Source organism: Sphaerodactylus townsendi, linkage group LG06, assembly GCF_021028975.2.
Source record: "Sphaerodactylus townsendi isolate TG3544 linkage group LG06, MPM_Stown_v2.3, whole genome shotgun sequence".
Taxonomy (NCBI): Eukaryota; Metazoa; Chordata; class Lepidosauria; order Squamata; family Sphaerodactylidae; genus Sphaerodactylus; species Sphaerodactylus townsendi.
Window position 1 is genome coordinate 78703156 of NC_059430.1, and position 24642 is coordinate 78727797.

The 24642-nt window shown below is 41.2% G+C and overlaps 1 protein-coding gene across 2 annotated transcripts; it reads left to right on the forward strand.

Moving 5' to 3' along the window:
* Positions 1 to 3587: 3587 nt before the first annotated feature.
* Positions 3588 to 23095, forward strand: MLC1 (modulator of VRAC current 1). Of its 2 annotated transcripts, none has more exons than XM_048499633.1 (12): positions 3588 to 3723; positions 4685 to 4865; positions 7763 to 7852; positions 10090 to 10143; positions 10519 to 10620; positions 13901 to 14002; positions 16494 to 16565; positions 16658 to 16774; positions 17197 to 17253; positions 18700 to 18822; positions 20148 to 20315; positions 22345 to 23095. In XM_048499633.1, exons 2-12 carry the CDS (start codon positions 4686 to 4688, stop codon positions 22417 to 22419), a joined length of 1140 nt encoding a protein of 379 aa, XP_048355590.1. In that variant the 5' UTR covers positions 3588 to 3723; position 4685; the 3' UTR covers positions 22420 to 23095. The 2 variants fall into 2 exon arrangements, with proteins under 2 accessions (XP_048355590.1, XP_048355591.1); XM_048499634.1 differs by having other exon boundaries at positions 20151 to 20315.
* Positions 23096 to 24642: the final 1547 nt, after the last annotated feature.

A 24642-nucleotide genomic window follows, 5' to 3' on the forward strand; every position in this document is an offset into this window, starting at 1 on the left:
GGACTTTCCAGCTCATTCCAGCTTTTACCCCGTCCCAGAGAAAATGAAGGGAGTTGGGAAATTGGCCTACATTGGCCTCCACAGGTTTTAGTAGTAGTCTTCAACCTTTAATGTTGTTGGCAGGGTTGCTACCAGGCCATGCCTGGGAACCAGTGAGAGTACTGGGGTAGCAATAGGGAGGACCATCATCATCTGCACTGGAATGGCTTTTACTCACTGAGGTCCCTTCCCCCAAACCCCACTTTTCTCAGGGCACATTCCCCCAAATCTCCAGGAATTTTCCACACCGGAGTTGGCAGCCCTTCAAACCCCAGTCTGGCATCTGCTCAATTATACCACATTGGCTCTTTCCACTCCCTCCATGCTTCCTTAATAGTCTCCATTCACAATCATTACCCAGACAGGTGCTATATTAGGTACATTGTAGTTTGACTCTTGAAGAAACATTTGATTGAACATTCTTCAGATCATATCCCCATATCCTATGCATTTTAATCCAGAAGCAATCCCTTTGCCATTTTGCGGTTAGGAAATTCTGGGATATTTTATAATCCAAATATTGTCTTGCAAAACCATCAAATAATTTAAAGTGTGTTCTGTATGTAACAGTGCTTTCTTCCATATTTTGCTATTGACATCTGCTTACTTTCCATTAGAAAGATTTGTGCTCTCTGTGTATCAGGTGCAAATGGGGATTGAAAATATTTCCACTCAGCATGAAGGAAATAGAACTGCAAGGTGTTTTTTTTTGCATTTTCCAAAATTAAACAAAAACACAGTCTTGTTCCCAATAAATGTGTAGTATGGCTTCATTCAGTAGTGATTTGCAGAATCCACTGGGCACATTAGGTTCACAAATAGTACTGAATTATTGCCTGGGAAAGGTCCTTAGCCCAGTGGCAGAGTATTTTCTTTGGAAGCAGGTCTCAAATGCAGTCCCTCACATGTCATGGTGATCCCATAGGCTTCTGCCAGTCAGAGAAGACAGCATGGAACCTGATAGAGTAGATCAATGGGCTGACACAGTATATTGCATCTTTATGTGCTTAATTACAAGTAAGGCTCCTTGATCACTTACAAGGGAAGGGAAATACCAATGTGCACAATACCATAGTCCCACTCTTTTCAGTGGATCCACTTTTTTTACACAGTCTTGCCTCTATTTTGATACTTTCTTTATTTGCTCCGTTGCCTACCTGCTGACTCTGGTTGATTCCCCATGGGGAAATTCTATCTAGATCAAACCAAGTTTGTAAAGAAACCACACCTTTTAATCGGGGTTTCAACCTCCCCACCGCAGCATGTATTCAGCGAAGACACATAGGCCTGTCTCAGATTCCAGAAATGTAGCAGTCCCAAACACCACGCAATCTCCTTTGCGGGTCTCTCCTGATTGACTGGCGTGCTGTGTTGGGGCGGGACCTTTTTAGGGCGGGAACCTGAGGTTCACTCGTTTGCAAGGATAAACGTTTGGGCGTTTATGTGGGTTTTCGCTCATTTGCAAGGATAAATGTTTAAGCGTTTGGGCGTTTAAGCGAGTTTTCGCTCATTTGAAAGGGTGAATAGTTAGTCGTGTAAGCTGTTTTTCGTTATGCTAACTGAAACCTGGAAGAGGCTGTGTGTGCATCGCACAGCGCCTGCAGAGAGCTGATTGGTTGCTAGACGTTCCACGGTGGGAATTTTAAACACGGATTGGAGCCCTGTTCCTCCTCATGAAACTAGATCGAAAGCGTGCTAAGGAGAAAAGTTGTACATGAAAGCAGGTTCTGCCAGGACATGGGATAAGGGGGAGAACGCGCGCCAGAAACGGGATGAATCTCTGTTCATTGCTCAAGCAGTAGGGAGTTTTTCCTGAAACCTGGTTATTTTGTGTGAGTATCATGCGATTAATTGACCGTGGGGAATCGACCCCTGTGTTTGTTTTCCCCCTTACCATATCTCTTTATTGTTGATTGCCATTTTCGCCCATCCCTCCTGTTTCCTAATTGTCTCCACCTCCTCTCTCTTCTATTGTCTCCACCTCCATTTTGCCCTCCCCACCTATCTCCTTGCTGTCATTTTCCATTTCCCTAACCACATTTTCTGTTTTCCTACTTATCTTCCTCTGTCCATCCCATGCACCTTACTGTTTTCATTCCTGGTTTTGAAAAGCTATTCATATTTTTTTTCTGCAAGATTGGGAACTCCTGTGAGTTCCAGATAAGTAGGAAAACTAGGTAGTCTCACTTGCATTTTTTTTAAAAAAATCAAGGCTGCCCTCATGGCTATTAGTTATAAAGATTTTTCAAATGTCTTGCTTTGGGTTTTTTGGGGTGGTATGTAGGAGAGATGGGGGGGTTGCCATTCAGTTGCAGCCAACTCATAGTGATTCCATAGAGTTTTCAAGGCAAGAGACATTCAGAGATGGTTTGCCATCACCTGCCTCTGGTATTCTTTGGTAGTCTCCCTTCCAAAAAATAACCAGGGCCAATACCCAGTGCAAAAACATGGCATGTTAATATATTTAATTTGTTTTCCATGCTAGGTATTTAGAAATTATCCCAAGATTCAGAAACAATGTAATTTAATTACTGACAGAATTTATAACAGATGCAGAAGATTCAGGAATTCGAGCAATTTGTTTCAAGGAATGAGAATGGATTTAATTACATGGGGCCATTTTCATTGAGCAATATGCCCATTTAGTACTTGATGACACGTTAAATTCTTCAAAACTAAAACTATTGGGTTTTTTTAATTGTTGCTTATATCTCTTTGATACCATGAAAAATGAGAACATCCTATATTTGTTTCCCTAATACTAGGGATTTTCTTCATGCTTGACTTTTCTTGGCAGTCACACAAGCACTGGAATCTGTTTAGGCATGGCTGTTCAGCACATCCGCCCTCCCTCTGAATTTTCATAGTTTTAGAGTCAGTTCATTTTCTTCTGAAGGTGCATTAAATAATCATGGTTTTCAAGAGAAGTGCTGTCATCATTGGTGGTATCATTGCTGGCCTCACAGCACGCTCTTTTTCTTTACTGAATGTGCATATATCAATATGTCAATATCATAGTTTTTTTAAAAAGGCACTATGAGTCCAATCCAGATGGGAGGGGCTGAATGCTCAGAGGGAGTGGTGGAGGGCTGCGCCAATGCATTTGCCTCCTCTGCCAGGACAAGGGGCCCCTAGAAAATCTACATGCAAAGTTGCTTTTTCAGTGTAGTCTGCTGGAGTTGTTTCTTTCCCAGAAATAAAACATACTCAGGAGTCCAATTTGGACAGACTTCTGAGTAGACTTGCTTGCTCTCAGGCTTGCTCTCAGTCTTAGTTTTTTGCTTGGATCACACATGTTTTATTACACTTTGGAATGTCATGATTTATAATTGTAGTAAATTGTGCACTAAGTATTCTAATCATTAATAGGGTAAAATCTTTGTCATGTTAAAACAGTTGCTTCTCTTGAGAGAATGACAGAACCAGCCTTGTTAGAATATGGTACAGAACTTTTCCAGTGTGTTCTCTTCATTAAAATTCAGTTGGCATTTCCCTGTCCCCTGGCTTCACTGAGGTTTTTGCTTTGCTTTTGTTCCACATATGAATAGATCTTGTTGAAAGCCAAAGTGGATGACCAAACTTTTCAAAGAGAGCATGAATCACTAAACAGTGAGACTAACGAAGTGTGTAGACAGCTCTACCCACAAAACTATTTGAAGCACACTATTACATAGTAAATTTAAGGTAAGTACAAAATATTTGTACTGCTAATAAATATGTGGTCATGCTATAGTCATTTGTCTGCTCTTATGAAGGAGTAGTTCAATGCGGTGGGGAAACAAAATTTAAAATGGTGAGCTGTATTTGAAAAACAGTTTTGCCAGATAGAAACATCTGCTGCAATTGAAACATTTTAATCCCTTACCACTTTTTGCTAATTATTGCTAAATGAAAGTTAGGACCCTGTGTGTGAAAAAATAGTTCTTCATTTCTTGGTAAAGTGAAAAGTTGCTGAGAAGTAGTTTAGAAATATAGAATGAGTCTCATATTTTAACAGAGGCCACTTATATAAAATGTTTTCTGTACTTGTTTATTTGGTTCCATTCTGTGGCTGCCAACTATGCTTGGAAAACTTGCTCAATTGATTGAAAAGATATCTTCCAACATTACTGACTGTGTTTACTCAATAATTTATACCTAACTTCTAAACACATTTATCTGGAAGTCTGTGTGTCTCATTTTGAAGAAACTTGTATATTTCTAGAAAATAGATATATGAAGTATATTTGGGTCCATATCAGTCTTAAGCGCAAGGACAGTATTGAAATGTATAGGACAGCTTCTGTTTAATCTTTTTAGGGGCAGGACATAAACTGTATAATTCACAGAGAGTTGTGGCACAGTAGTAGGATGTCTGCTTGGTGTGTAAAGGGTCCCAGGTTCAGCCCATGGCATCTCTAATAAAAGGTATCAGGTAGTAACTGATAATGTGAAAAACCTCCATTTAAGACCCCAGAGAGCCACTGCCAATCACTCAAAGCAAACAATACTGACCTTGCTTGACCAACAGCATGAGTCACTAATTCAATATGAAGTCTCATATTCATATGAATGAAGAATTTATTTTCTCAGAAAGCAAGGTAAAATATAGTTTGACCCCTCCAAATCCACTCAAATTAAATTACTGTTTGTTTTCTCTTTAAAGTATGACCAAGGAAGAAGCTTATAGGGAAGAATTTAGTTATGACAGGATGCCAACATTGGAACGTGGAAAACAAGAAAATGGAAATTATGCTTCAGATATGAAATCTAGTGATCTTCAACTATCAAAGAGATTTCATCCTTGTTTCAGTTATAAAACTTGGATCTACTCTTTACTGATGGGGGTAAGTACTGTAAGTTATTCTGATCCCCTCAGTTACAGCTGTGTAAGATAATGGCATATACATCATAACCAGTTTTACTAAACAATTTGGAATTAAGGGATACTTAAAATAACTGACTTGTTATTTTGTTTTTAAAATTATTGAACCATGAATTTGGTGCCATGCCATCTTCTCTCCAGTTAGTGAAGATAAGCCACAACAATAATTTTAGTATACAATATTACAATAATATATAATCATATAAATAATAGTTACCTTTTTATGGGTTTGTTTTGTAAGTACAAGAAAATCCGAAGGAGTACTTTGTATTAGACAGCAAATTTTTTAAAGCTAAGTAAGATGAAAATCTTATTAATTTATTTATTAAGATTTGTAGTTGCCTTGACAACAACAATCAGTAAAACATAAGGTTATTGTTCTCAGAGGCATCCTCAAGCCTTTCCAGTTTAGCTTATCTCAAACAGGTAAGTTTTATTATGCTTCCTAAAGATTCTCAGGCTGGGTGTATGATAGTACTCTATGTATAATTTAGTATGTTCCATTTCTGGGGAATGTCAGTCCAATCCCAAGCTGTTGGGTGAATGGGGATGGCGCCTCTCTGGTGCCCCCCAGCCCCCTCCAAAGGGCTTTCCCATGTCATGGGAAGCCTGAAAAGTTAACAGACTTCAAGAATCTCCCATAGGGGAAAGTGGAGATGTGCCACAAAAATCATGGTGTATCTCCAAGGCTGGCTTTGCTGACATACAGGGGCTGGGCAGGCAGTGGAAATTGACTAAGCTAGACTCCATCCCTTGTCCTGCCCTGGAATGCCCCTGGCCACACCATGCAGCTTTTTGCTCCAGTGGGCTTGAGAATGAGCTGTTGCTTCTGGGCTGGGCATCTCAGAGCTGTGAGGTGTCTGACCCCCAGGTAAATTGCCCCTCTGCTGGTGCATTTGCTCCTTGCGCTTGCAGAATGGACATTCACACCAGTACAGGGCCGCACTGGCTCCAGATGGAGATTCGGGGCCCCCTCTGGATTGGACTGCCCAATGTGCTTAATGAGGATGAAGAAAATTAGCTCTTGTAATTCATTTGGAAAATACTCCCACATAGCAAATATAGCCATCATAATTTAAAGAAAGTCATACTTATTAGCAGGTGCTCCAATTGCTGTAGTTCTTTTTACACTGCCATCATATGTAAAATTCTTGGTAGTTGTAGCAGTCACTGAGGCTGTAGGAGTTTTTCATTTAATCAGCAGCTGAAATGTTCTTTCGAATGCACAACTGCGTAATCATAAAGTGCAAACAAGCTGTGTGCCTTTGGTGAGATGTTTTAAATGTTTTGTCAGCATACCTGCCAAAGTAAAAATTATTTCTTTAGTTTCATTTTAGTTCTTCGGTGAGGTTTTTTTTTTAATTCAGTGTCACAACTGAAAAAAAATTGTTGTTGAATTCTTGCTATCAAGGATGCTGGTACAGTCCTGCAGTGGTCATCTGTCAGCAGAACTGAGGCATAGGTCCCTATTCTGGTGTGGTAGTGGGTGGTTCTGGAGGCATGTCTGAAGTTACTCAGCTCCCTAAGCCCTTCCAGGTCTGGCTTGCCGCCTGTTGAAGGTGGAAAGTTACACTAACAAAAAATGTGGCAAATCATACTCTGACATAGAAACTTGCTTGGTACAGTCACATACTTTCAGCCTCAATCCTGGCAAGTACAGTGGAACCTCAGTTTTAGTTGTTGTTGGTTTTGGTTTTTGTCGATTCTTTCCCCGAAAATTTTGTCTTGGCTTTCAACGTTTGCTTCGGTTTTCGTCGGATTTTGTTGGCGTGTGTACGCTAATTTTGCAACAACAAACGGCGACCCATGCAGTTCCATTGCTTTCCAGTGTTTGCCTTGGTTTTCGTTGGTTTTGGATTTTCCCAAGGTTTCCCAGACGGATTATTGACGAAAACCGAGGTTCCACTGTATTTGGATGAGAGATCTCCAAGGAATACCAGAGGCGTGACTCAGAAGCAGGCAATGATAAATCACCTCAGAATTGCTCTTGCCTTGACATCTTGTGGGGGTTGCTGCAAGTCATTTGAGACTTAACAGCAACACACACACACACACACACACACACACACACACACACACACACACACACACACACACACACACACACACACGTGAAAGTCTCTCGATTTTTCCTTCCACTTTCAGGGAGGTTGTTAATGTGTTCCTTGGAGAAAGCCTAAAAAATTAGAAAACAGGAGGCAGCCTTGAGAGACTCTGCCTTCAGCGTCCCTAGAGTTCCTTCTGCTGATTGGCCATCCCCTGTATTCTTCTGCGTGCTGTGGCTGAGGATGACATATGCTCCTGCAATTGCATTTGGCTGCATTTGTCAGTTTCAAAATTTGCAGCTCCTTTTCACCTCTACACTTCTACCTGCCTTCTGTCTAAGTGGTTGCCAAGCTGAGGAGTCATTAATTGAGAGAGGGGAAGAGCACAAAAAGCAGCTCTCCTAGCATGGGGTTCTGGTGTGCTAATGGGCTGCACAGGTGGATGGAACAGCAAAATCTGTTTTGCTGCGAAATAGAAAGTGTGTGAAGGAACGAGCATTAAAGGAAAGAGAGAATGTCAAGGCTCAGGCATGCTTTCAGCCATGGATTGACATTATGTTGAAAGCCTTTAATTGATATCTATATTGCCCTGGCTAAGCATGAATAATTTCCAAGTTATTCTTTTTATATTGTATTGCATAATAGCTCTAGAATTTACAAATAACAAAACATGTTGTTTTGACCTTTAAATCATTTGATACTTGATTTCAGTATCACTAGTACAAAGAAATTATTCAGGGTGCAGTAAATTATATTCTGAGAGAAGCTCACTTTTCTCTATAGTACTGATTAATGTCAAATTATTGCATTTCAGACCTGCATCCTTGCTACCTCTGGATTTTCACTTTATTTGGGGAATGTTTTTCCATCTGAAATGGATTACTTACGCTGCGCAGCAGGTTCAGTAAGCATACTTTTTTGGTTGTTACTGTGGCTATATGGAAGTTTCAACTAAATATCAATGTATCTAATTATCAGGGTGGCCCTACTATTGCATACTTAAATTTAGAGATCTGAGACATGAACAGACAAGACAGATTTTTTTGCAAACCTGAGAAAAATCTAGGTTTGCAGAAAAAAAGAAATCTAAAAAAACAACGAGGAACCAACCCACTTTAAAATAATCGATGCAGTCTCTGTATCTTTAAGAAATTAATGCCCTCTGAGACCTCAGTGGTCACTGTGGAGGTTGCCAGGCTACCACAATAATTTTGCCAGTTTTCACAATTTTGTTTCTGCAAGTAAAAGGCAGGGGGTAGGGTTACCTGGCCTTCTGCTCCACCCCTGCTCCATCCTATCCTGCCCTGCGGGGGAGGATTCATTGGGACCAGGCCTCGTAGCAGCTTGCTACATGCAGTTTGTGCAACTCACCGATGTGAGGTGATGGCTCTAACAACGCCACATAATTTTCTTGGACCAAGGAGTAGTTTCCACACAACTTGTATAGTTTGCCCTTGGCAGTAGCCACTGTACTACTCACTTGAGCTACGTGCATAACTTTTGCAACTGCCAGGAGAAGAGAAGGTTGAATGCCTGTGTGCTGTTGTGATTCAAGTGTCAGACTAGGATAGAGGAGAGTCAGGTTCAAATCCTTAATTTGTGAAGGAAGCTTTCTGGGTACCCTTGGGCAAGTCTCTCTCAGCCTTATCCTCCTAACAGGGAAGATGTGAGGATAGGAGAATGATGTGAGCTTGAGTCCTGATTGGGGACAAAAGCAAAATATAAATGAAGCAAATAAATAATAAATAAAACTGAAGTGTGGGGTGGAGGTTAGATAGGATGTTGAGTGGGAAGAAAATAAGGAAGCAGGGAGCTGCCAGGAGAAAGAGGGAAAGAGGAAAAGGTATGGGGAAGATGATGTTCCTACTGACTCCCACTTATTGGTTGACACTCCTACTTATTAGTTTCAGATAAATGGGAAAATCTCACTCCATAAAATCCATGGTTAGTTGGATATATGCTTATATTTATTCATGATTGAATTTAATTTTTGTTCCTTCAATATGTATGTGAACATACTTCTAAAGTTTCTAATCCAGCTAAAAGCAGGCCTAACCTAGCTGTTACCTTTTAAACGTTCATCTTTCTTTCCACCACTCCATTTATATTCCCAGTATCCAGATGGAAGCTTCAGGGAACTCAGATTCCAAGTACTGCAAGGGCCCAATTTAGATCAGGATCACAATGCAGCAGGAAGAGGGTCTTCAGTGTTCCTCACCACACCAACTTCCTTACCTGAAATGGCTCTAGAGATGTTATTTGCCCTGTTGGATCAGGATTACAGGGAGAAGGGTCTTCTGACTTCTCTCCACACTATTTCATGACCCAAAACATCTGTAGAAAGAACTGGTTGCCACACTGGTAGCTTCACACATAGTTTACCAGTACAAATGCAGATCTCCAATTGGGCAAATAAAGCCCCCCAGGCCATTTCAGTTTAGAAAAATAGCACAGGGAAGGTGGAAGCAGGAGTGCCTTCTCCCTACATGTCATTGTCTTCTTGATCCAAATGTGCTTGAGAACTGAATTTCCTATGGGAACCTGCAGCTGGCTCTGATGAAAAGTCTCCATGGCGATCTGTACTTTGTTTTTAGGTCATTAAGAAAAAATGCTTCTTTGGAATTTTTTTGCATGCTGCCCAAATTTTCCAGTTTCTCCACTTGAAAAAAAAAAGGGGGGGGGAGGCTGGGGGAAATGAGGGGGGAAATGCTGCCTCCTCTTCAAATTTTCTGATTTTTGTTCTGAGTTTTTACATTGCTTTTTGTCATAAGATGTGGAGAACTGAAAGGAGATGTCTCAAAAGTAGTTTGGGTCTGTATTATGGGGGATGTGCTGTTCAAAGGGAAAAATAACAGAACTTTTGTGGCAAGACTGAGCTTTCATATTTACTTAAAGTAGCTCTTTGGATATTGTGCCCTAAGTTAGTAGCCAAATACACCACAGAAGCCCACTGAACATGTTTAGACTGAAATCTATTTGGCTTAAATCTACCCAGTCAGACTACCCAGTCAGATGTGGGAATTCTGTACAGGTTCAAATTGAATGTTGCCTATTTCATCATAATTACCATTTTCATAAAGGAATATTTATCTATATTGAAATTCTGGTTTAAATTATAAGTTTCCTCTTTTTTCCCCCTAGTGTATTCCTGCAGCAGTTGTAAGTTTTGCCATAGCCAGAAACAAAGTGAACATGGTAAGTGTTTTACAGTACTGTCCTAACATTTTCCTGGGCACAAGTCTCACTGAGTAGAATTCTGAGTAGATCTGTTTAGGATCCTATCTTGGGGAGTCTTAGTGGCAGAGCTTGGTATGCAGAAGGTCCAGGTCCAATTCCTGGTACCTACATCTGAAAGGATCAGGTGGTAGGTGAAATGAAGGACCTCCACCTGGGGTGCTAGAAAGCTGCTAGCTAGCATGAGTGGACAGTACTGATCTTGAAGTACCAATATTCTGAAATGATGTGATTTAATATAAGGCAGCTTCATGTGTTGATGTGTTCATGCTAGATTCATTATTAACATATTGTTTAATTGAAGTAAAATACTAAATTTTTGAAATTGTTTTACAGATACCAAATTTTCAGATGCTCTTTGTTTCTACATTTGCAATTACGACCACATGTTTAGTTTGGTTTGGATGCAAACTTGTCTTGAATCCTACAGCAATAAATGTGAGTTATAAACAACAACAATCAATATTACCTTTATTGTGCAACCCTAATCATAGCTACAGACTTCTAAGCTGGTTGACGTGTTACCCAAAGTAGGCTGTCTCCACTTGTATTTTGGAAATTAGTTATTGGAAATAGACCTTAGCAGGTATGTGTAATTTGAGATCTATAACCTATGTTTATGGGGATAATCGTGACTCTCAATAGAGCAGACTGTTGTAAAATTAACAATTGAGTTTTATTAATGAAATAGTGAAAAACAAAGAATATATTTTGTAGCACTGAACATGCATGCACAAGGCATACCAGAGATAACTAAGAGAGAAAGGATGTTGGATACAGTTTCAGGTAGGGATGATAGTTATCAGTCTTGCAGATGAAGGGTCCAATGAAAACAGTAGGGGAAAGGGAAGAGGGAAAAGGAGCCCACACAATTACAGGGATGTGCTCAGGGATCTAAGGCACACGCACCTATGAATGGCCACAGGACTAAGATTTATAGTCAGAAATGGGTTCTGAGGAAGATGGTATTGTCTCTTAAACATGTACACATTAAGCAGCTTCATTAAGCTTAGATTGTGATTTTTTCCTAAATAGAATGTTTTCTGTTCTTGGGGATATACACACACCCCATTTGATTTCACAGTGCTAGATTACACATTAATTGATAATTTGTAGATAAATGCAAGATATCACTGAAAAAGCATTGTACCTAACTCCTGACTATGTGAAAAAGTGCTGACTGTGATACCATATCTGTGTGAATGAACCAACTGATCTTGCAGTCATGAAGTATGTGACCCAGATGCTGATTCATATTCTGCTGAGGTACTGTGTGTGACCCAAAATAGTTTAATATCCTTTCACTACATAAAAACATAGAATGAAATAATTTGGGCTATCTCTGTGTTTTGACTTTAAAGAGACATTCTGGGAAATATGGTTATCTGCATTTTAAAATGTTGATACAGTTCCGGACATTTCCATTTCATGTTCCATATCTGTGTCAACTATAGTTCCATTTCCACACTAAATTAATGTTCTTTCTTAGGGAAAAATATCACTTTCAGTGCAATCTCAAGAATGCCTTCCTGGAAGTAAGTCCCACTTCTGATATAGTTATTTATTCCAGTCTCAAGTACAATGCATTACAGTAATCTATTCTAAAGGTTACCAGAACATTCACACCAGTTGCAAGATCTTTCCTGGCCAGGAAGGGCTGCAGCTAACTCATAAACCAAAACTGGTGAAAAGCACCCCTGGCCACTAGTGCCATGTGTTCATCCAACTGGAAGGTCTAATCTAACAGCACTCCCAGGCTACAAACCTCATTCAGAACAAGAGATATCCCAATTTCTGGGTCAAACCTCCCCTGCCCTGCCAATCTGTTAGCCTTCATCCATCTTAAAAGTGCCCCTGTATACCTGTTTTTGCAGATCCCTGGGATCTGCCAGAAGCTTGAGATAGATATTGGTATTATACTCTTATTGGTGGCAACTCAGCCCAACTCCCTAGATGACCTCTCCCAATGGCTTTACATAGATTTTGAAGAGCATGGTGAACAATATGGAACTTTATAGACCTAAGATCAGGGGGTGGAGGAACACCCCCCCCCCCCCGGATCACACTGTTGAGATAGGACTGAAACCAACAAAGGACAGGGTCTCCCAGTTCTAATTCCAAAAGATGGTCCAGGATACAGTGGAACCTCGGTTTTCGCCGTTAATCCGTCCGGCGACGGGCAGCGAAAGCCGAAAATGGCACACTCTGAGGTACGCCGTTTACGCAAGCGCAACGCAAATGGCACACCAGATATATCCAAAAGTTGCCTCAGAAGCCGACAGAAGCCGAGGCGACCCCCAATCTCCGAGGCGACCAAACAGCTGGGGGCGACCAGCGAAGACTGAAACCGTTGATCTCCGAGGGCAATGAAGACCAAGGTTTGACTGTACCTTGATAGATGACATCAAATTTGCTGAGAGGTCCTGGCAAAAAACTAGGATAGCATTCCCCCCGTTAATCTCTTGACACAGGTCATTCACCAGGGTGACTAAGACTGTTTTGGTCTGAGTGCCAGGTGGTGTAGTGCTTAAGAGCAAGTGGATTCTAATCTGGAGAACATGGTTTGATTCCCCACTCCTCCACCTGTGTGGCAGAGGCTTATCTGGTGAACCAGTTATGTTTCCACACTTCTACGTTCCTTCTGGGTGACATTTCTAGTCACAGTTCTTCTGAGCCCCACCTACCTCACAAAGGGTCTGTTGTGGGGAGAGGAAGGGAAAGGAGCTTGTAAACCACCTTGAGTCTCCTTACAGGAGAGAAAGGTAGGATATAAATCTGTAACCTTCTTCATAATCTGAAACTGAACTGGAATCCAAACTGGATCCAAACAATCCACTTCTTTCAAGAATCCCTGAAGTTGCTGAGCCACCACTCATTCAGTAGCTCGAGAATGGTATTTGCAACAGGACAGTAGTTATTCAACTTTCCTGAGTACAGAGTAGGGTTTTTTTAGCTGTGGACATCTCACTGCCTACTTCAAGGTGACCATCCGCTCACAGGGGGGCATTTATTATGCTCTGTTGTCTTGGGTGCAGTCTACCAGCGCACTTAAATTTAAGATTGCAAATACTCAAGGAATTTAAATCCCTTTTTGCACCAAGCAATTATATATAAAATAAAATAAGTGAGCTGCAAAGCAAGTCTGATTCAAATGTTATATTGTTTTAATGGAAATATTATATCAATTAAAAAGGAACATAACTATTTTTCTGTCACATGGGAACCTACTTATATGGAATGATTTCTCATCCAGTTCACTATTAATGAAATCATACAATCCCCTATATTTGAGAGGTAGTGAGTTCTTTGAAATTAACCACTGGAAGTTCCTGCATACATTTGTGTAAATGGAATATGCAATACATCATACATTTTAATAGTTACAGTAACACAGATATAATGTTTGAGTTGGACCAGCTTCTTAATCTGGTGTGTGTGTGTGTGTGTGTAATGTGCCATCAAGTCAAAGCTGATTTATGGCAACCCAGCAAGGGCTTTCAAGGCAAGTGATTAAGCAGAGGTAGTTTGTCATTGCCTTCATATGCAGAGTTTGCTTTGGAGTACTGACCGTGCTTAACTTCTGGGATATCAGGCGATCCAATGATGCATTTCCTCCTTTTTAAATTCTATGCAGGGCTAAACTTGGGACTGTTTGATGTATTATTTTGTAAGTATTCTAATTCAATATGTTAATCTGTTAATTGGATTTTGTGCACAGATAAATTTCAACTTGATTCTCTTAATTCTACTGGAAATTTTTATGGCAACTACTGTGATAATTTCAGCTAGATCTAATGAGGAGTGCTGCAGGAAGAAGAAAGTAAGTTTTCCCATTTTCATCATGTGGCACACACCTTTATCGTGTTACTGGATATACTTGATAAAAGAAAAATCAATATTTCCCTCCCTTTCTCTCTGTCTCTAAATATGCACATACATGATAAAGAAAAATGCCTTGTCTCTTTAGTAGAGGCTTAATATGTGGAAATGAGCCATTGAAGCTTTAATGGCATAGAGATATATATCTATCTATATAAAAAGCTAACCATGTGTTTGTTACTCACGGTCTAACTCAGGAACTGCTGAAGCAAATGCCCTGAAACTTTCAGGGAATGCTGCTCATCTGTGCGAGCATGTTTTCTGCTCCTTGGAAGCCTCAGGTACCACACCTGAGGCAGGTAAATCCGATAGGCAGAGGTGGCATCTGGTGCGCATGTGCCACTCCTCTGAGCCGTTGGAGACAGCCAGGGGCCCGCTGCGGCAGGAAGGCGCGAGCGGAGCGTTGGAAGGAGGAAGCGAGCCGGCTGCCGTGGGAAGACACGGAGGCCCAGGCGATTGGACCCAGTCCCAGTCCCGAGCTGAGTGGCGCCGGGGGGGAGGGGGAAGAAAACTGAAAGGTCAGGCGGCCGCTGCTGGAGGGAAGTGTGGCCAGAAGGGCGGAAGGAGGAAGCAAGCCGGCCCTCCTCGGGAAACACGGATTTTTCTGGATTTTTCTTCCTGACATCTGGATTTTTCTTCCTGACATCTAGTTTTCTGTGTTCTGAAGGGGCTATTTGTTGTTTCTTTTTAAATATAGAAGATCATTCCATTTTGAATCTGAAAGTAGTATAGTCCATACCCAAATTTATCATATGTGTGATAACCAGAGAACCCTATGATTCCTTAAAGTCTAGCAAATCTATTGTAGCTTTGTAGTTATACACTTCTAAATTAAAAATATTTAATGTTTCTAATAAATTGATTATACTTAACATAATATACAGTGAAATCCTATGAGACTAGTGCAGTCTAAGCCAGGGGCGTACTGGGGGAAATGGTGTCCAGGGGCAACACCTGCTCCAGGCACAACACCTGCTCTGGGTGCCCCACCGGACCCCGGGCCCCCTTAATTTTGCCATCCTGCAGGGAGGCTGGGGGGAAGGCGGCTTGGGTGGGTGCCACGGCGGCAGGCTGGCTCCTGCCCTCCAGGGGCTGACCTGCTACCGCGGTGCCTGTCTGCGCCCCCCACCTGGGCCCCTGGCCTCCCTGGGGAGGGCAGGAGCCAGCCTGCAGGGATGCCAGGGTGGGGCTTCAGTGACGAGCAGTGGTGGGCGCGGCAGTGGCGGGCTGGCTCCTGCCTGAGAGCTGGCCTTTCTGTCAGCAGGAAGGCTGGCTCTCGGGCAGGAGCTGGCCTGTGGCTGCGGCTCAGCAGCAGGTGGCTAAGGTGGGTGTCGTGGCTGCAGCTGGCCTTCCTGTCAGCATGGAGGCCAGGGAGTGCAGGAGCTGGCCTGCGACTGTGGCACTCACCTGAGCAGCACGAAGGGAGCCGCCGGGCACTGGCCGGGTCCCACAAGGACCCTGCTGGTGCCCGCTCCCCTGCCACATGTTCAAATGGCATGCACCTTAGCGGTACATCACTGGTCTAAGCTCACTCAAATCAATGCAGTAATTAGAAAGGAGTAAAGTAATTAGAAAGGAGTCTGCATAGGCAGTGAGGGAGAATTGCATGCTGGGATCAGGTGGCACACAGCTTTTCTGGCTACCCCAATGCCTCTGAAGCCTGCTTGAATTATTCTTATGCCAGATTGGCTTTTGTTAGTGTAACCTCAGTTTATGGGTTCAGCGGAGCGGAACTTGGAAGGAGTTTTGCAACAACTACATTTTTAAACAAAATTGTTTACTTTTCCTTAACATACAACACTCATTCAGTATTAACATTTAACATAACAATACAAGGTCCTGTTTAATTTCATTTCATGTCCCTTTAATTACAGTCCAGTAATGCCAAGTCCATTTGTTCTTGCAAATGTGTGGCTCATGAAGACTCCAGATGCTTGGTGTACTGGATTTGAGATGATGAAGGTCCCCAAAAGAACTCTCACCAATTACACACACACAGCCCCGAAACAATAAATTATAACATTTACAATATAGCAAAAAACAACAACTCCTTCCCCCCACTAGTTTCCAACAATATTGCAGTTACATTAAACAATGTGTTAAAGAGCTTATAATATGCTTCCTTCAACTTCATGAGTTCAGTCTCCACTCCTTTCTGCGTCATCCCATTATTAACATAGGGGTTATGTTAGCATTATGTGCAAAAAGATGGTAGTAGAAAAAGGAAAGATTTTTCTTGGATAGCACATACACCAGTAGTGTTCTGTGAGCAATATGAGTTCAACCTCTGTTCCTTTTTTTGAAAGTGAATACATATGAAGAGCAGTTACTACATGCTTGTGGCGCTTAACATCTGATTAATGCTTAAAGTGAGTTCTACTGTGTGGTGCATTGTTTGGTTGTTCTGGTTATGGTTTTCTTCTTCCTTTCAGATGACTGTATATGACAGTTCCAGCACATTGAATAATGTCCGCTTTCCTACACGGATATTGAAATCATATTCAGTAAGAAGGATTCAGATTCTTAATCTCTATAAATCTCCAGTGAATCAATAATATTTAAGTAATTTTTTCTTTTTCTTTTTTTGCACTTTTAGGTCATTGAAGTTATAATTGGCATTTCCGCTGTGTTTGGTGGAATAATTGCTTTGAACATGGATGTACTGGTCTCGGGCCCATATCTTTCAGTTACTTTCTTTTGGATCTTAGTGGCTGTAGGTATTATACCGTTAAATCTAACTTTTCATGAAACAATTTGCTCACTTTGATTTAGAACAATTGCCCGAAGCATTTGCAATAGGAAATCCTCCAGTTACCACATTATTCTGCTGTATTCCAGTTCTGGATACAGAACAGTGTAGGCTCTATCAGGAATGAAAGACTGTTAATCAGAGAAAATAACAATTAATTTATGAGCTTGTGAATAACATTTAGTAACTCCTCATTAAAAAAGTTACTTGAATAATGTAAGGACAACAAGTTGAATATAATTCCACTTCACTAAAAAGGGAAAGTAAAGCTTGAAAACTCTGTTGGTATTATCAACATGTTTTTGTATATGAATTGCTCTATGAAACCCAAGCATGTCTGAGGTTTTGTATCCAGTATTTGATCTTAAACTTTGATTTCCTTTAAGTGTTTTCCCAGTGCCATTGCAAGTCACGTGGCTGCTGAATATCCAAGCAAATGCTTGGTAAGTATAGAATCATAGAGCTGGAAGAGACCACAAGGGCCATCAAATCCAACCCCCTGCCATGCAGGAATACACAGCCATCTCCAAAGAAGGAGACACCACTATCCTCTGAAGCAGCATATTCCACTGTTGAACCCTATTACCTGTTTAGAAAAGGCCTTCCATATAATTCAGTTTTCCATAGTTTGTGGGAGCCAGGAAAGTGGGAGCCTTCCTAACCTCATCAGGCTGTTCATTCCAGAAGGTGGGGGCCACAACAGAGAACCTATGTGTAAAGTCAGTGGTTGATTTTGCAGCAGTTACCCTGTGCCAGCCCAGCTCTTCCAAAAGAGGAAGGGAGGGAGAAAGAGGCAGGCTGTCTACCCAACTGGCCAGACTTTTCTTGCCTTGCCTTGTATGCGGCTTGTGCAGGCCAGGTGGCAGATATGTGACTGGCACAAGCCCAGTGCTTCTGCCTTGCTCCATGAGGCTCCCTCACCTTGCATAGCACTTGGGTGGGCTTATTACCTTTTGTGGGCCAGGAGTTGCCTCCTTTGACTTACATGGACTTGAAGCCATGTCCTTCACCTCACACATGAGGCACCCCCTTCCCTTGCTTCATGTGGCACCTGGATAGATGGCATCTCTTTCAACTTATGTGGGCCAGAAGCTTCCTCCCTCACATCACATGGGCTGAGTAATGCCCCCTTACTCAGGAGGCAGCTCCCTTGCCTAATGCAGGCTGGTTGCTGGCCTTCTACCACTGGGCTGACCTGCTAGGAGACGTCCTGATGCCTATAATGACCAGATCACTCTCGTTAACGTATTCCTGCAATGGGGGATGGGGTGGGTCAAATGATCTGCAAGGTCCCTTCCATCTGTAACACTCTATGACTCTGACATTCTTGTCAGCACTTTCAGAGAACTCCTAGAAGTTAGCAAGGTCGAACGTCCCTGCATTGAAGCCATTCTGATTCTTGGTGATCATGGCATGCTCTTTTAAGTGTCTAATGATCCATTTATTAATAATACTTTCCTTCAATTTATCAGAACACACATTAGACAAACCTTTTTTTAAAAGATCAATGTTATTTTGCTGTTTTCCAAACTTCTAAGAAACTGATTTTAGTGATATTGTGTATTATTGTTATAAGATCAGCAATTCCTCATAAGAATTCTGTAAGAACTATGAGCCATCAAGTCCCAATGACTAGTCAACTAGTTCTAGAACTGCATCACTTGAATTTGACTCAGCTCTTCGGAACTTCCTTTACAAGTATCTGTACCTAAATATGAATTTAGTTGATATTTCATATTCTCTGTTCTATATGAGTTTCTTTCTGTAAATAATGTGTTGCATATTCTGTTTACATAAATGTATGCAGATAATCCACCGATGTACAGATTCTTAATTTTTTTTCTACAGATTAATAATTTTTTAAGGACACATTTTTATTTTTAATATAGGTAGAAGTCCTGATTGCCATAAGCAGTGTCACTTCTCCATTATTATTCACAGCTTCTGGATACTTGTCCTTCAGTATCATGCAAATTGTTGACATCTTTAAAAATTATCCACCAGCCATTAAAGTATGTATTGGTTCTAAATGTTTATGTGTAGCCAATTAACCTATATTGTAACATACTGTGACATTAAGTAAAAATTACCTATTTTTTTACTATAAGAAATGCAAGCTTATATAAATCTCATCTTTGAGGTTTACTGATTGTTTTTATTGATTTTAGAGTGCATAAGATCACAAGTACCTTGTAGAGAGATAGGAGTGCCTTAAAGCCTGGGGTTGAGAATTATGGGCTTGAAGCTAAAGGGGCGACAGAACCAAAAGAGACAACAAAGTCTGCAATCTATGTTTTTATTTGTCTATAGTTCCATATTTTAGGCAGCATGTCAACACACAATTTGATCAGAGCCCAAGCTAGTGAATGTTTATGTAATTTCTAGTTCTTGGGATGCTTTGGCAATGATTGTCAGTTGTTTTCAATCTGTTTACATTTCACTTTAATATACGAGAGTTGGAAGAAGAATGTATTCATTGTTCTTTTAAAGACTGAATTATACCCTTCTGTTACTTTTGTATCATATGCATTAATGTGATCTCGTTCTGTTTGTTGTAACATGCCAACCAACGACTCTGGAAAACTTTTTTTGATGCCTGGTAGTCCTACCAAATTTTATTCAAGAGGTGATAGGTAGAAAGTTTGCCCATAATTAAATCTGTGAGAAGAAAAAATGTTTTCAGACTGTACAAAAATGTACTTACAATGCTGATGTAAACCTCTATGTCTAATTCTGCATTTAACATGTACGGAGGGGTGATCTTAGTAATTCTGGGGCCTTGGCAAAAGTCCAGAATCATTGCCATCCTTCTGCTGGGCCAAGCAAGGGGTGGCTGTTGCCCCATACAAGTAGGGAGCGAGCTTTCACCAGAAGCTGGCTGCCCAAACCCCTGACAGGGCAGGTGAGAGTGGGGGCAGTAGAAGCCTACTCTTCTCCCTCCCCTGCCTTTGCCAGGAGATGATGAGTGATTGAGGGTCCCCTTAGTAGCAGATCCTGGGCATCTGCCCTGGTTGCCCATTGGCGAAGACCTCCCCTGTATGTATGTAATTGTTAAGTGTACACATTTGTGTGCTTGAACAAATGCAGTAGATAACTGGGAAGCCTGGACTGCTAAATTGTGAGAAAATACACTTCCTGCTTCTGGAGCAGTATCTGGAAACAGAGGTTCTCCCAGGAATACAGAAAGTGGCTATGTCTAAGGAAGAAAAATAATATTTTGTGTGGGAAAAGTGTGGGAAATCACAACGAATATCTTCAAAAATGTGATCTGTGTATGATATAAAACATCATAATAACTAGCATTAATAAAATCTGTTCTTATCTGTATTGATTTTAGCAGTCTTATGATGTTCTCCTGCTGCTTCTCATGCTGATGCTATTGATTCAAGCTTTCCTGACCACAGGCACCGTCATACAATGTGTAAGCTTCAAGGCAAAAATGAAAATGTGTGATTCATTGTGGACTATTCCACAAATAAGTAAACAAGAGTATAAAACAACGGAGGTGAGCATTAATGATATTTCATCATTGCTTTTGGTAGACAATTTTTCTGATCATTTGGGAAATGAAACCATATTCCCCATGGGGCAGAGGGGTAAGCTGCAGTCAGAGGCGTATCTAGGCAAACTGGAGCCTGTGGACAAAACCTGAGGTTGGGTTCCCCCTCCCCCATGGGCCAAACACACAAGGCCTTCTCCACCACGACCAAACAATGATTTTTGCACCAGCTCACAAAACACTTCCCACCCCCAGCAAAACACACATGGCTCTCTCCCCACCAACTCTCTTTCCTAATTTTGTCCTCACACCAACCCTATGAGGTAGGTTGTTAGCCTAAGAAACAGCTCCACGCCAGTGCAAGTGGGTATTAAGCATGTAAATCTCTCACAAATCACTCCCAGCAAAACATTTACCAAACAAATGTCAGCATCATCTCTCACAAAACACCTACAGTGGAATCCACCCCCAAACAGCATCACTTTCAATGGAGTTTAAACTCGGGAGCCCCGATGCTTCTTTTAAATCCACCTTAAAAGGAGAATCTGGGGTTCCCAGTTAAAACAACATTGAAAATGATGCTATTTTGGGGTGGATTCTCCCGTACCCTGAAGCAGCATCACTTTCAATGTTTAAACTGGGGGCCTCACATTCTCCCTTTAAGTCCATGCCGAAGGGGGTGGATTTAAAAGGGGAATCTGGGGAAATTTGGAGGGTGCCTGCTGTCAGTCACTTAACTAATTGTTAAGTTAGCAGCACCAAACTTTCGGGGTATCTTTAGGAGACTCTCCTGATGATACCACCCAGGTTTGGTGAAGTTTGATTCAAGGGGTCCAAAGTTATGGACCCTCAAAGGTGTAGTCCCCATCTCCTATTAGCTCCCATTGGAAACAATGGGGGATGGGGGCACCTCTTTTGGGAGTCCATAACTTTGGACCTCCTGAACCAAACCTCACCTAACTTGGGTGGTATCATCAGGAGAGTCTCCTAATTTTGGTGCTGCTAGTCTAAAAACTGCTCCCCCTGCAGGCCAAAAAATACAAAACACACACAAACGAACCTGAAAATTTTGTGCCCTCCACTGGGGGGGGGGGCGCCCGGGGACATAGGGTACCCCATGTTCCCTAGGTAAATACGCCACTGGCTGCAGTACTGCAGTCAAAACTTTACTCAAGACCAGAGTTTGATCCTGATGGAAGCTGGTTGCACGTAGCTGGCTCAAGGTTGAATTAGCCTTCCATCCTTCCAAGGTTGATGAAGTGGATTTCTGGGGGTAAAGTGTAAAGGACTGGGGAAGGCAATGGCAAACTATCCTGTAAACATTGTCTTCCTAGTAAACATTGTCATGTGACATCACCCCATGGGTTAATAATGACCTGGTGCTTGCTCAGAGATAATTAAACACTGTTATTGGCCTATTTTATGATTCTAGACTGTAATAAATCTTTCCTAGTTTCTTGCAAAATCAATCAACTCGTTACACACAGACACACACACACACACACACACACACACACACACACACACACGTATGCATATATGTATTTACATATGGAACATTGTTGTGAAGTAGGAGTTTCACTTAAAATGTTATTTAATGATAAAGTAATCTTTCATGAGGAGCCGCGTGGCGTAGTGGTTAAGTGTTTGCACTGCCACTCACACGGTCAGAAGTTCGAACCCCCTGTGGGTCAGATATCCTGGCAGCTGGCTCATGGTCAACTCAACCAGCCATCCATTCTTGGTCGGTAAATGTGTACCTAGCTCGTAGCTAGGGGGTAAAGAATAGCCAGGGAAAGCAATGGCAAACTACCCCCACAAAAGAGGCTTGCCTATGAAATCACTGCTCGCAGTGGTACCCCAGGGTTTGACATGACTGAAGGGAAAACTTTACCTTTACCTAATCTTTCATGCTTAATGTTGGTATGTTGTATGGTATATTAAGAGGAAAAACTATAGTTGTAGTTCTACCTACATTGTACATCTGCTTCTATAATCTACAGTTATGGTGATTGATTTTTTTTCTTTGTTTAAGGTCTCCAATAATAGCATGAAGGATTTTGACAAAGAAAAGGCTTGGAAAGCTGTTGTTGTACAGATGGCTCAGTAATTCAGATTTAGGAAATGGGATCAGGAGAGTTGTTGAATTTAGGCAAGCCAGCCTTTGTATTTACAAACATCACTATCACAATGCCAGTTGCGTAATAGTTATCCCACTGACTACTTCAGAACAATTTGAGAACTGCTGTGCCTAAGAATGTTAGCGCTAGCACCTTTCTTTAATCCTCTTTTATGTGCCTTTCCAATAACATGGACATTTGTGTAGCATCAAGTCTGTGATACAATTTGTTGCCAGAAATGTTTCATAGAATGTTAGTTTATTAACATGTATATTATAGCTTTTAGATTATTATTTTTGCAAAGAGAATTTACATCAATGAAGTCATTAATCTGAAATATAACCAATCTGAATATATAAATAACAATAAGTGGTAGGTCTTCCTTATTGCGAGAGACCAGTATAACTGCTGGCATGCAGTTAATGTAGCACATGCTTTTGTAAAGTTATGGATGCATAGTATAATTGACACGTTTACTTATACTTCACTTTTGTATCTGTTATTTAAATAATAATACAAATAATAATAACCTTTATTTGCATGTACATTATACTATCATAATTGCATATCAAATTTAAATATGTAAAATGAATATGTAGGAGTTATTAAGGATCTCTTATTACTTTTTGTATAAAATAAAAACTTTTATCACTCGAGGATCCTAGACATGGTCTGATGTCCAGTTTATACAAAATTCACAAAAGCCCTGTCATTTCAATGGTTATGGTAGTGTCAGAGCATCTGCTCAGAGAAAAAGGAATATATTAATGGAAGCTAGGAACCTACTAGTAATGGACAAATGTTTCCCGAAGTACATTGTGGTCTTGAAGTAGCGGACTTTCCACTATGGAAGTGAAGGATAGCCATCTGTTTACACGGGAGAAATTCCCCATCCCAGTGATAAGAAGAGTTGGTTGTATATACCTCTTTTCCATCTATATTTAAGGAGTTTCAAAGTGGTTTACAACTGGAGTGCTGTGTGGTTTCCGGGCTGTATGGCCTTACCAACTGCCTTACCATCCCCTCTCCACAAGAGATACCTTGTGAGGTAGGTGGGGCTGAGATAGTTCTGAGAGAACGGTAAGTAGCCCACGATCACCCAGCAGGCTTCATGTAGAAGAGTAGGGAAATACACCCAGTTCACCAGATTAGAGTCTGCCACTCATGTGGAAGAGTGGGAGAATCAAATCTGGTTCTCCAGATTAGAGTCAGCCCCTCTTAACCATTACACCATGCTGGCTCCCCCTACACCTACTAGTGAATCAGTGATTAGTACTATAAAGGAAAGATTTCCTCCTCTCCTGTATTAGTCATAAATTGCAGTCTATACATTTTGTGCTTTAGAATTAAATGGACTCCTGATAATTGAAACTGTTTATAGTCTTCCCCCGTCACCTGCATAGTTTTGCCCTGAGTACTGTTTGTTGGAATGATGGTCTTGGGAAAAGTGCAGTGGGGGTATGGGAATACTAGGGGTGAGGTGATGACTTAGTGGTAGAGCATCTCCTTTTCATGCAGAAGTTTAAATCCCTGTCTCCAGTTAAAAAAATCAGATAGAAAGTGACATGAAATACTTCTGCCTGAGACCGTGGTTAACAGTTGATAAGCTGATAGTCAGAGAAGACAGTACTGACCTTGATAGACCAGTAGTCAGAGTTAGTAGAAGACAGCTTTACTGTGAAGGTACTTGGATGTGGCAAAGAGAGAAAACACTGGCAATATTACAAAGCCATTGTGGTGTAATGGCTGCTAGAATATTGGACTAGAACCTGGCAGGCCCGGATTCAGATCTCCACATTGTCATGAAAGCTCAGTAACCCATAACATACTCAGCCTAACCTACCTGACAAAGCTGCTGGGAAGATAAAAAGGGGAATCATGTACAGCATCTTCAGCTCCTTGGAGTAAAGACATGATAAAAATATACTCATTACAAAATAGTTCTCTGATCAAGGCTGAAGTAGATTCCTGCATTTGTGGTGCAGGGATAGCCAATATTCATTCAGGAAAAATGTAACTATTAAGATACAAGGTTTACCTGATCCAGCAATGGCTACTAGCCTTGAGGATTTAAGGGTATCTCCATATGCATAAGCAGCAAACTTCTGAATATTAGTGCCAAAAGGCAGCATGAGGTCTTAGCATCTATGCCATTTTTGTTGGTCATCCAGGAAAACTGACTGCTCTGTGAAACAGGGTCTGAACTAGATGGA

Coding starts and splice junctions, on each gene's coding strand:
- MLC1 (XM_048499633.1), top strand. CDS start 4,686: ATGACCAAGGAAGAAGCTTATAGGGAAGAATTTAGTTATGACAGGATG. Junction 16,566..16,657: donor GGATATTGAAATCATATTCA/GTAAGAAGGATT, acceptor TTGCACTTTTAG/GTCATTGAAGTTATAATTGG. Junction 20,316..22,344: donor AAGAGTATAAAACAACGGAG/GTGAGCATTAAT, acceptor TCTTTGTTTAAG/GTCTCCAATAATAGCATGAA.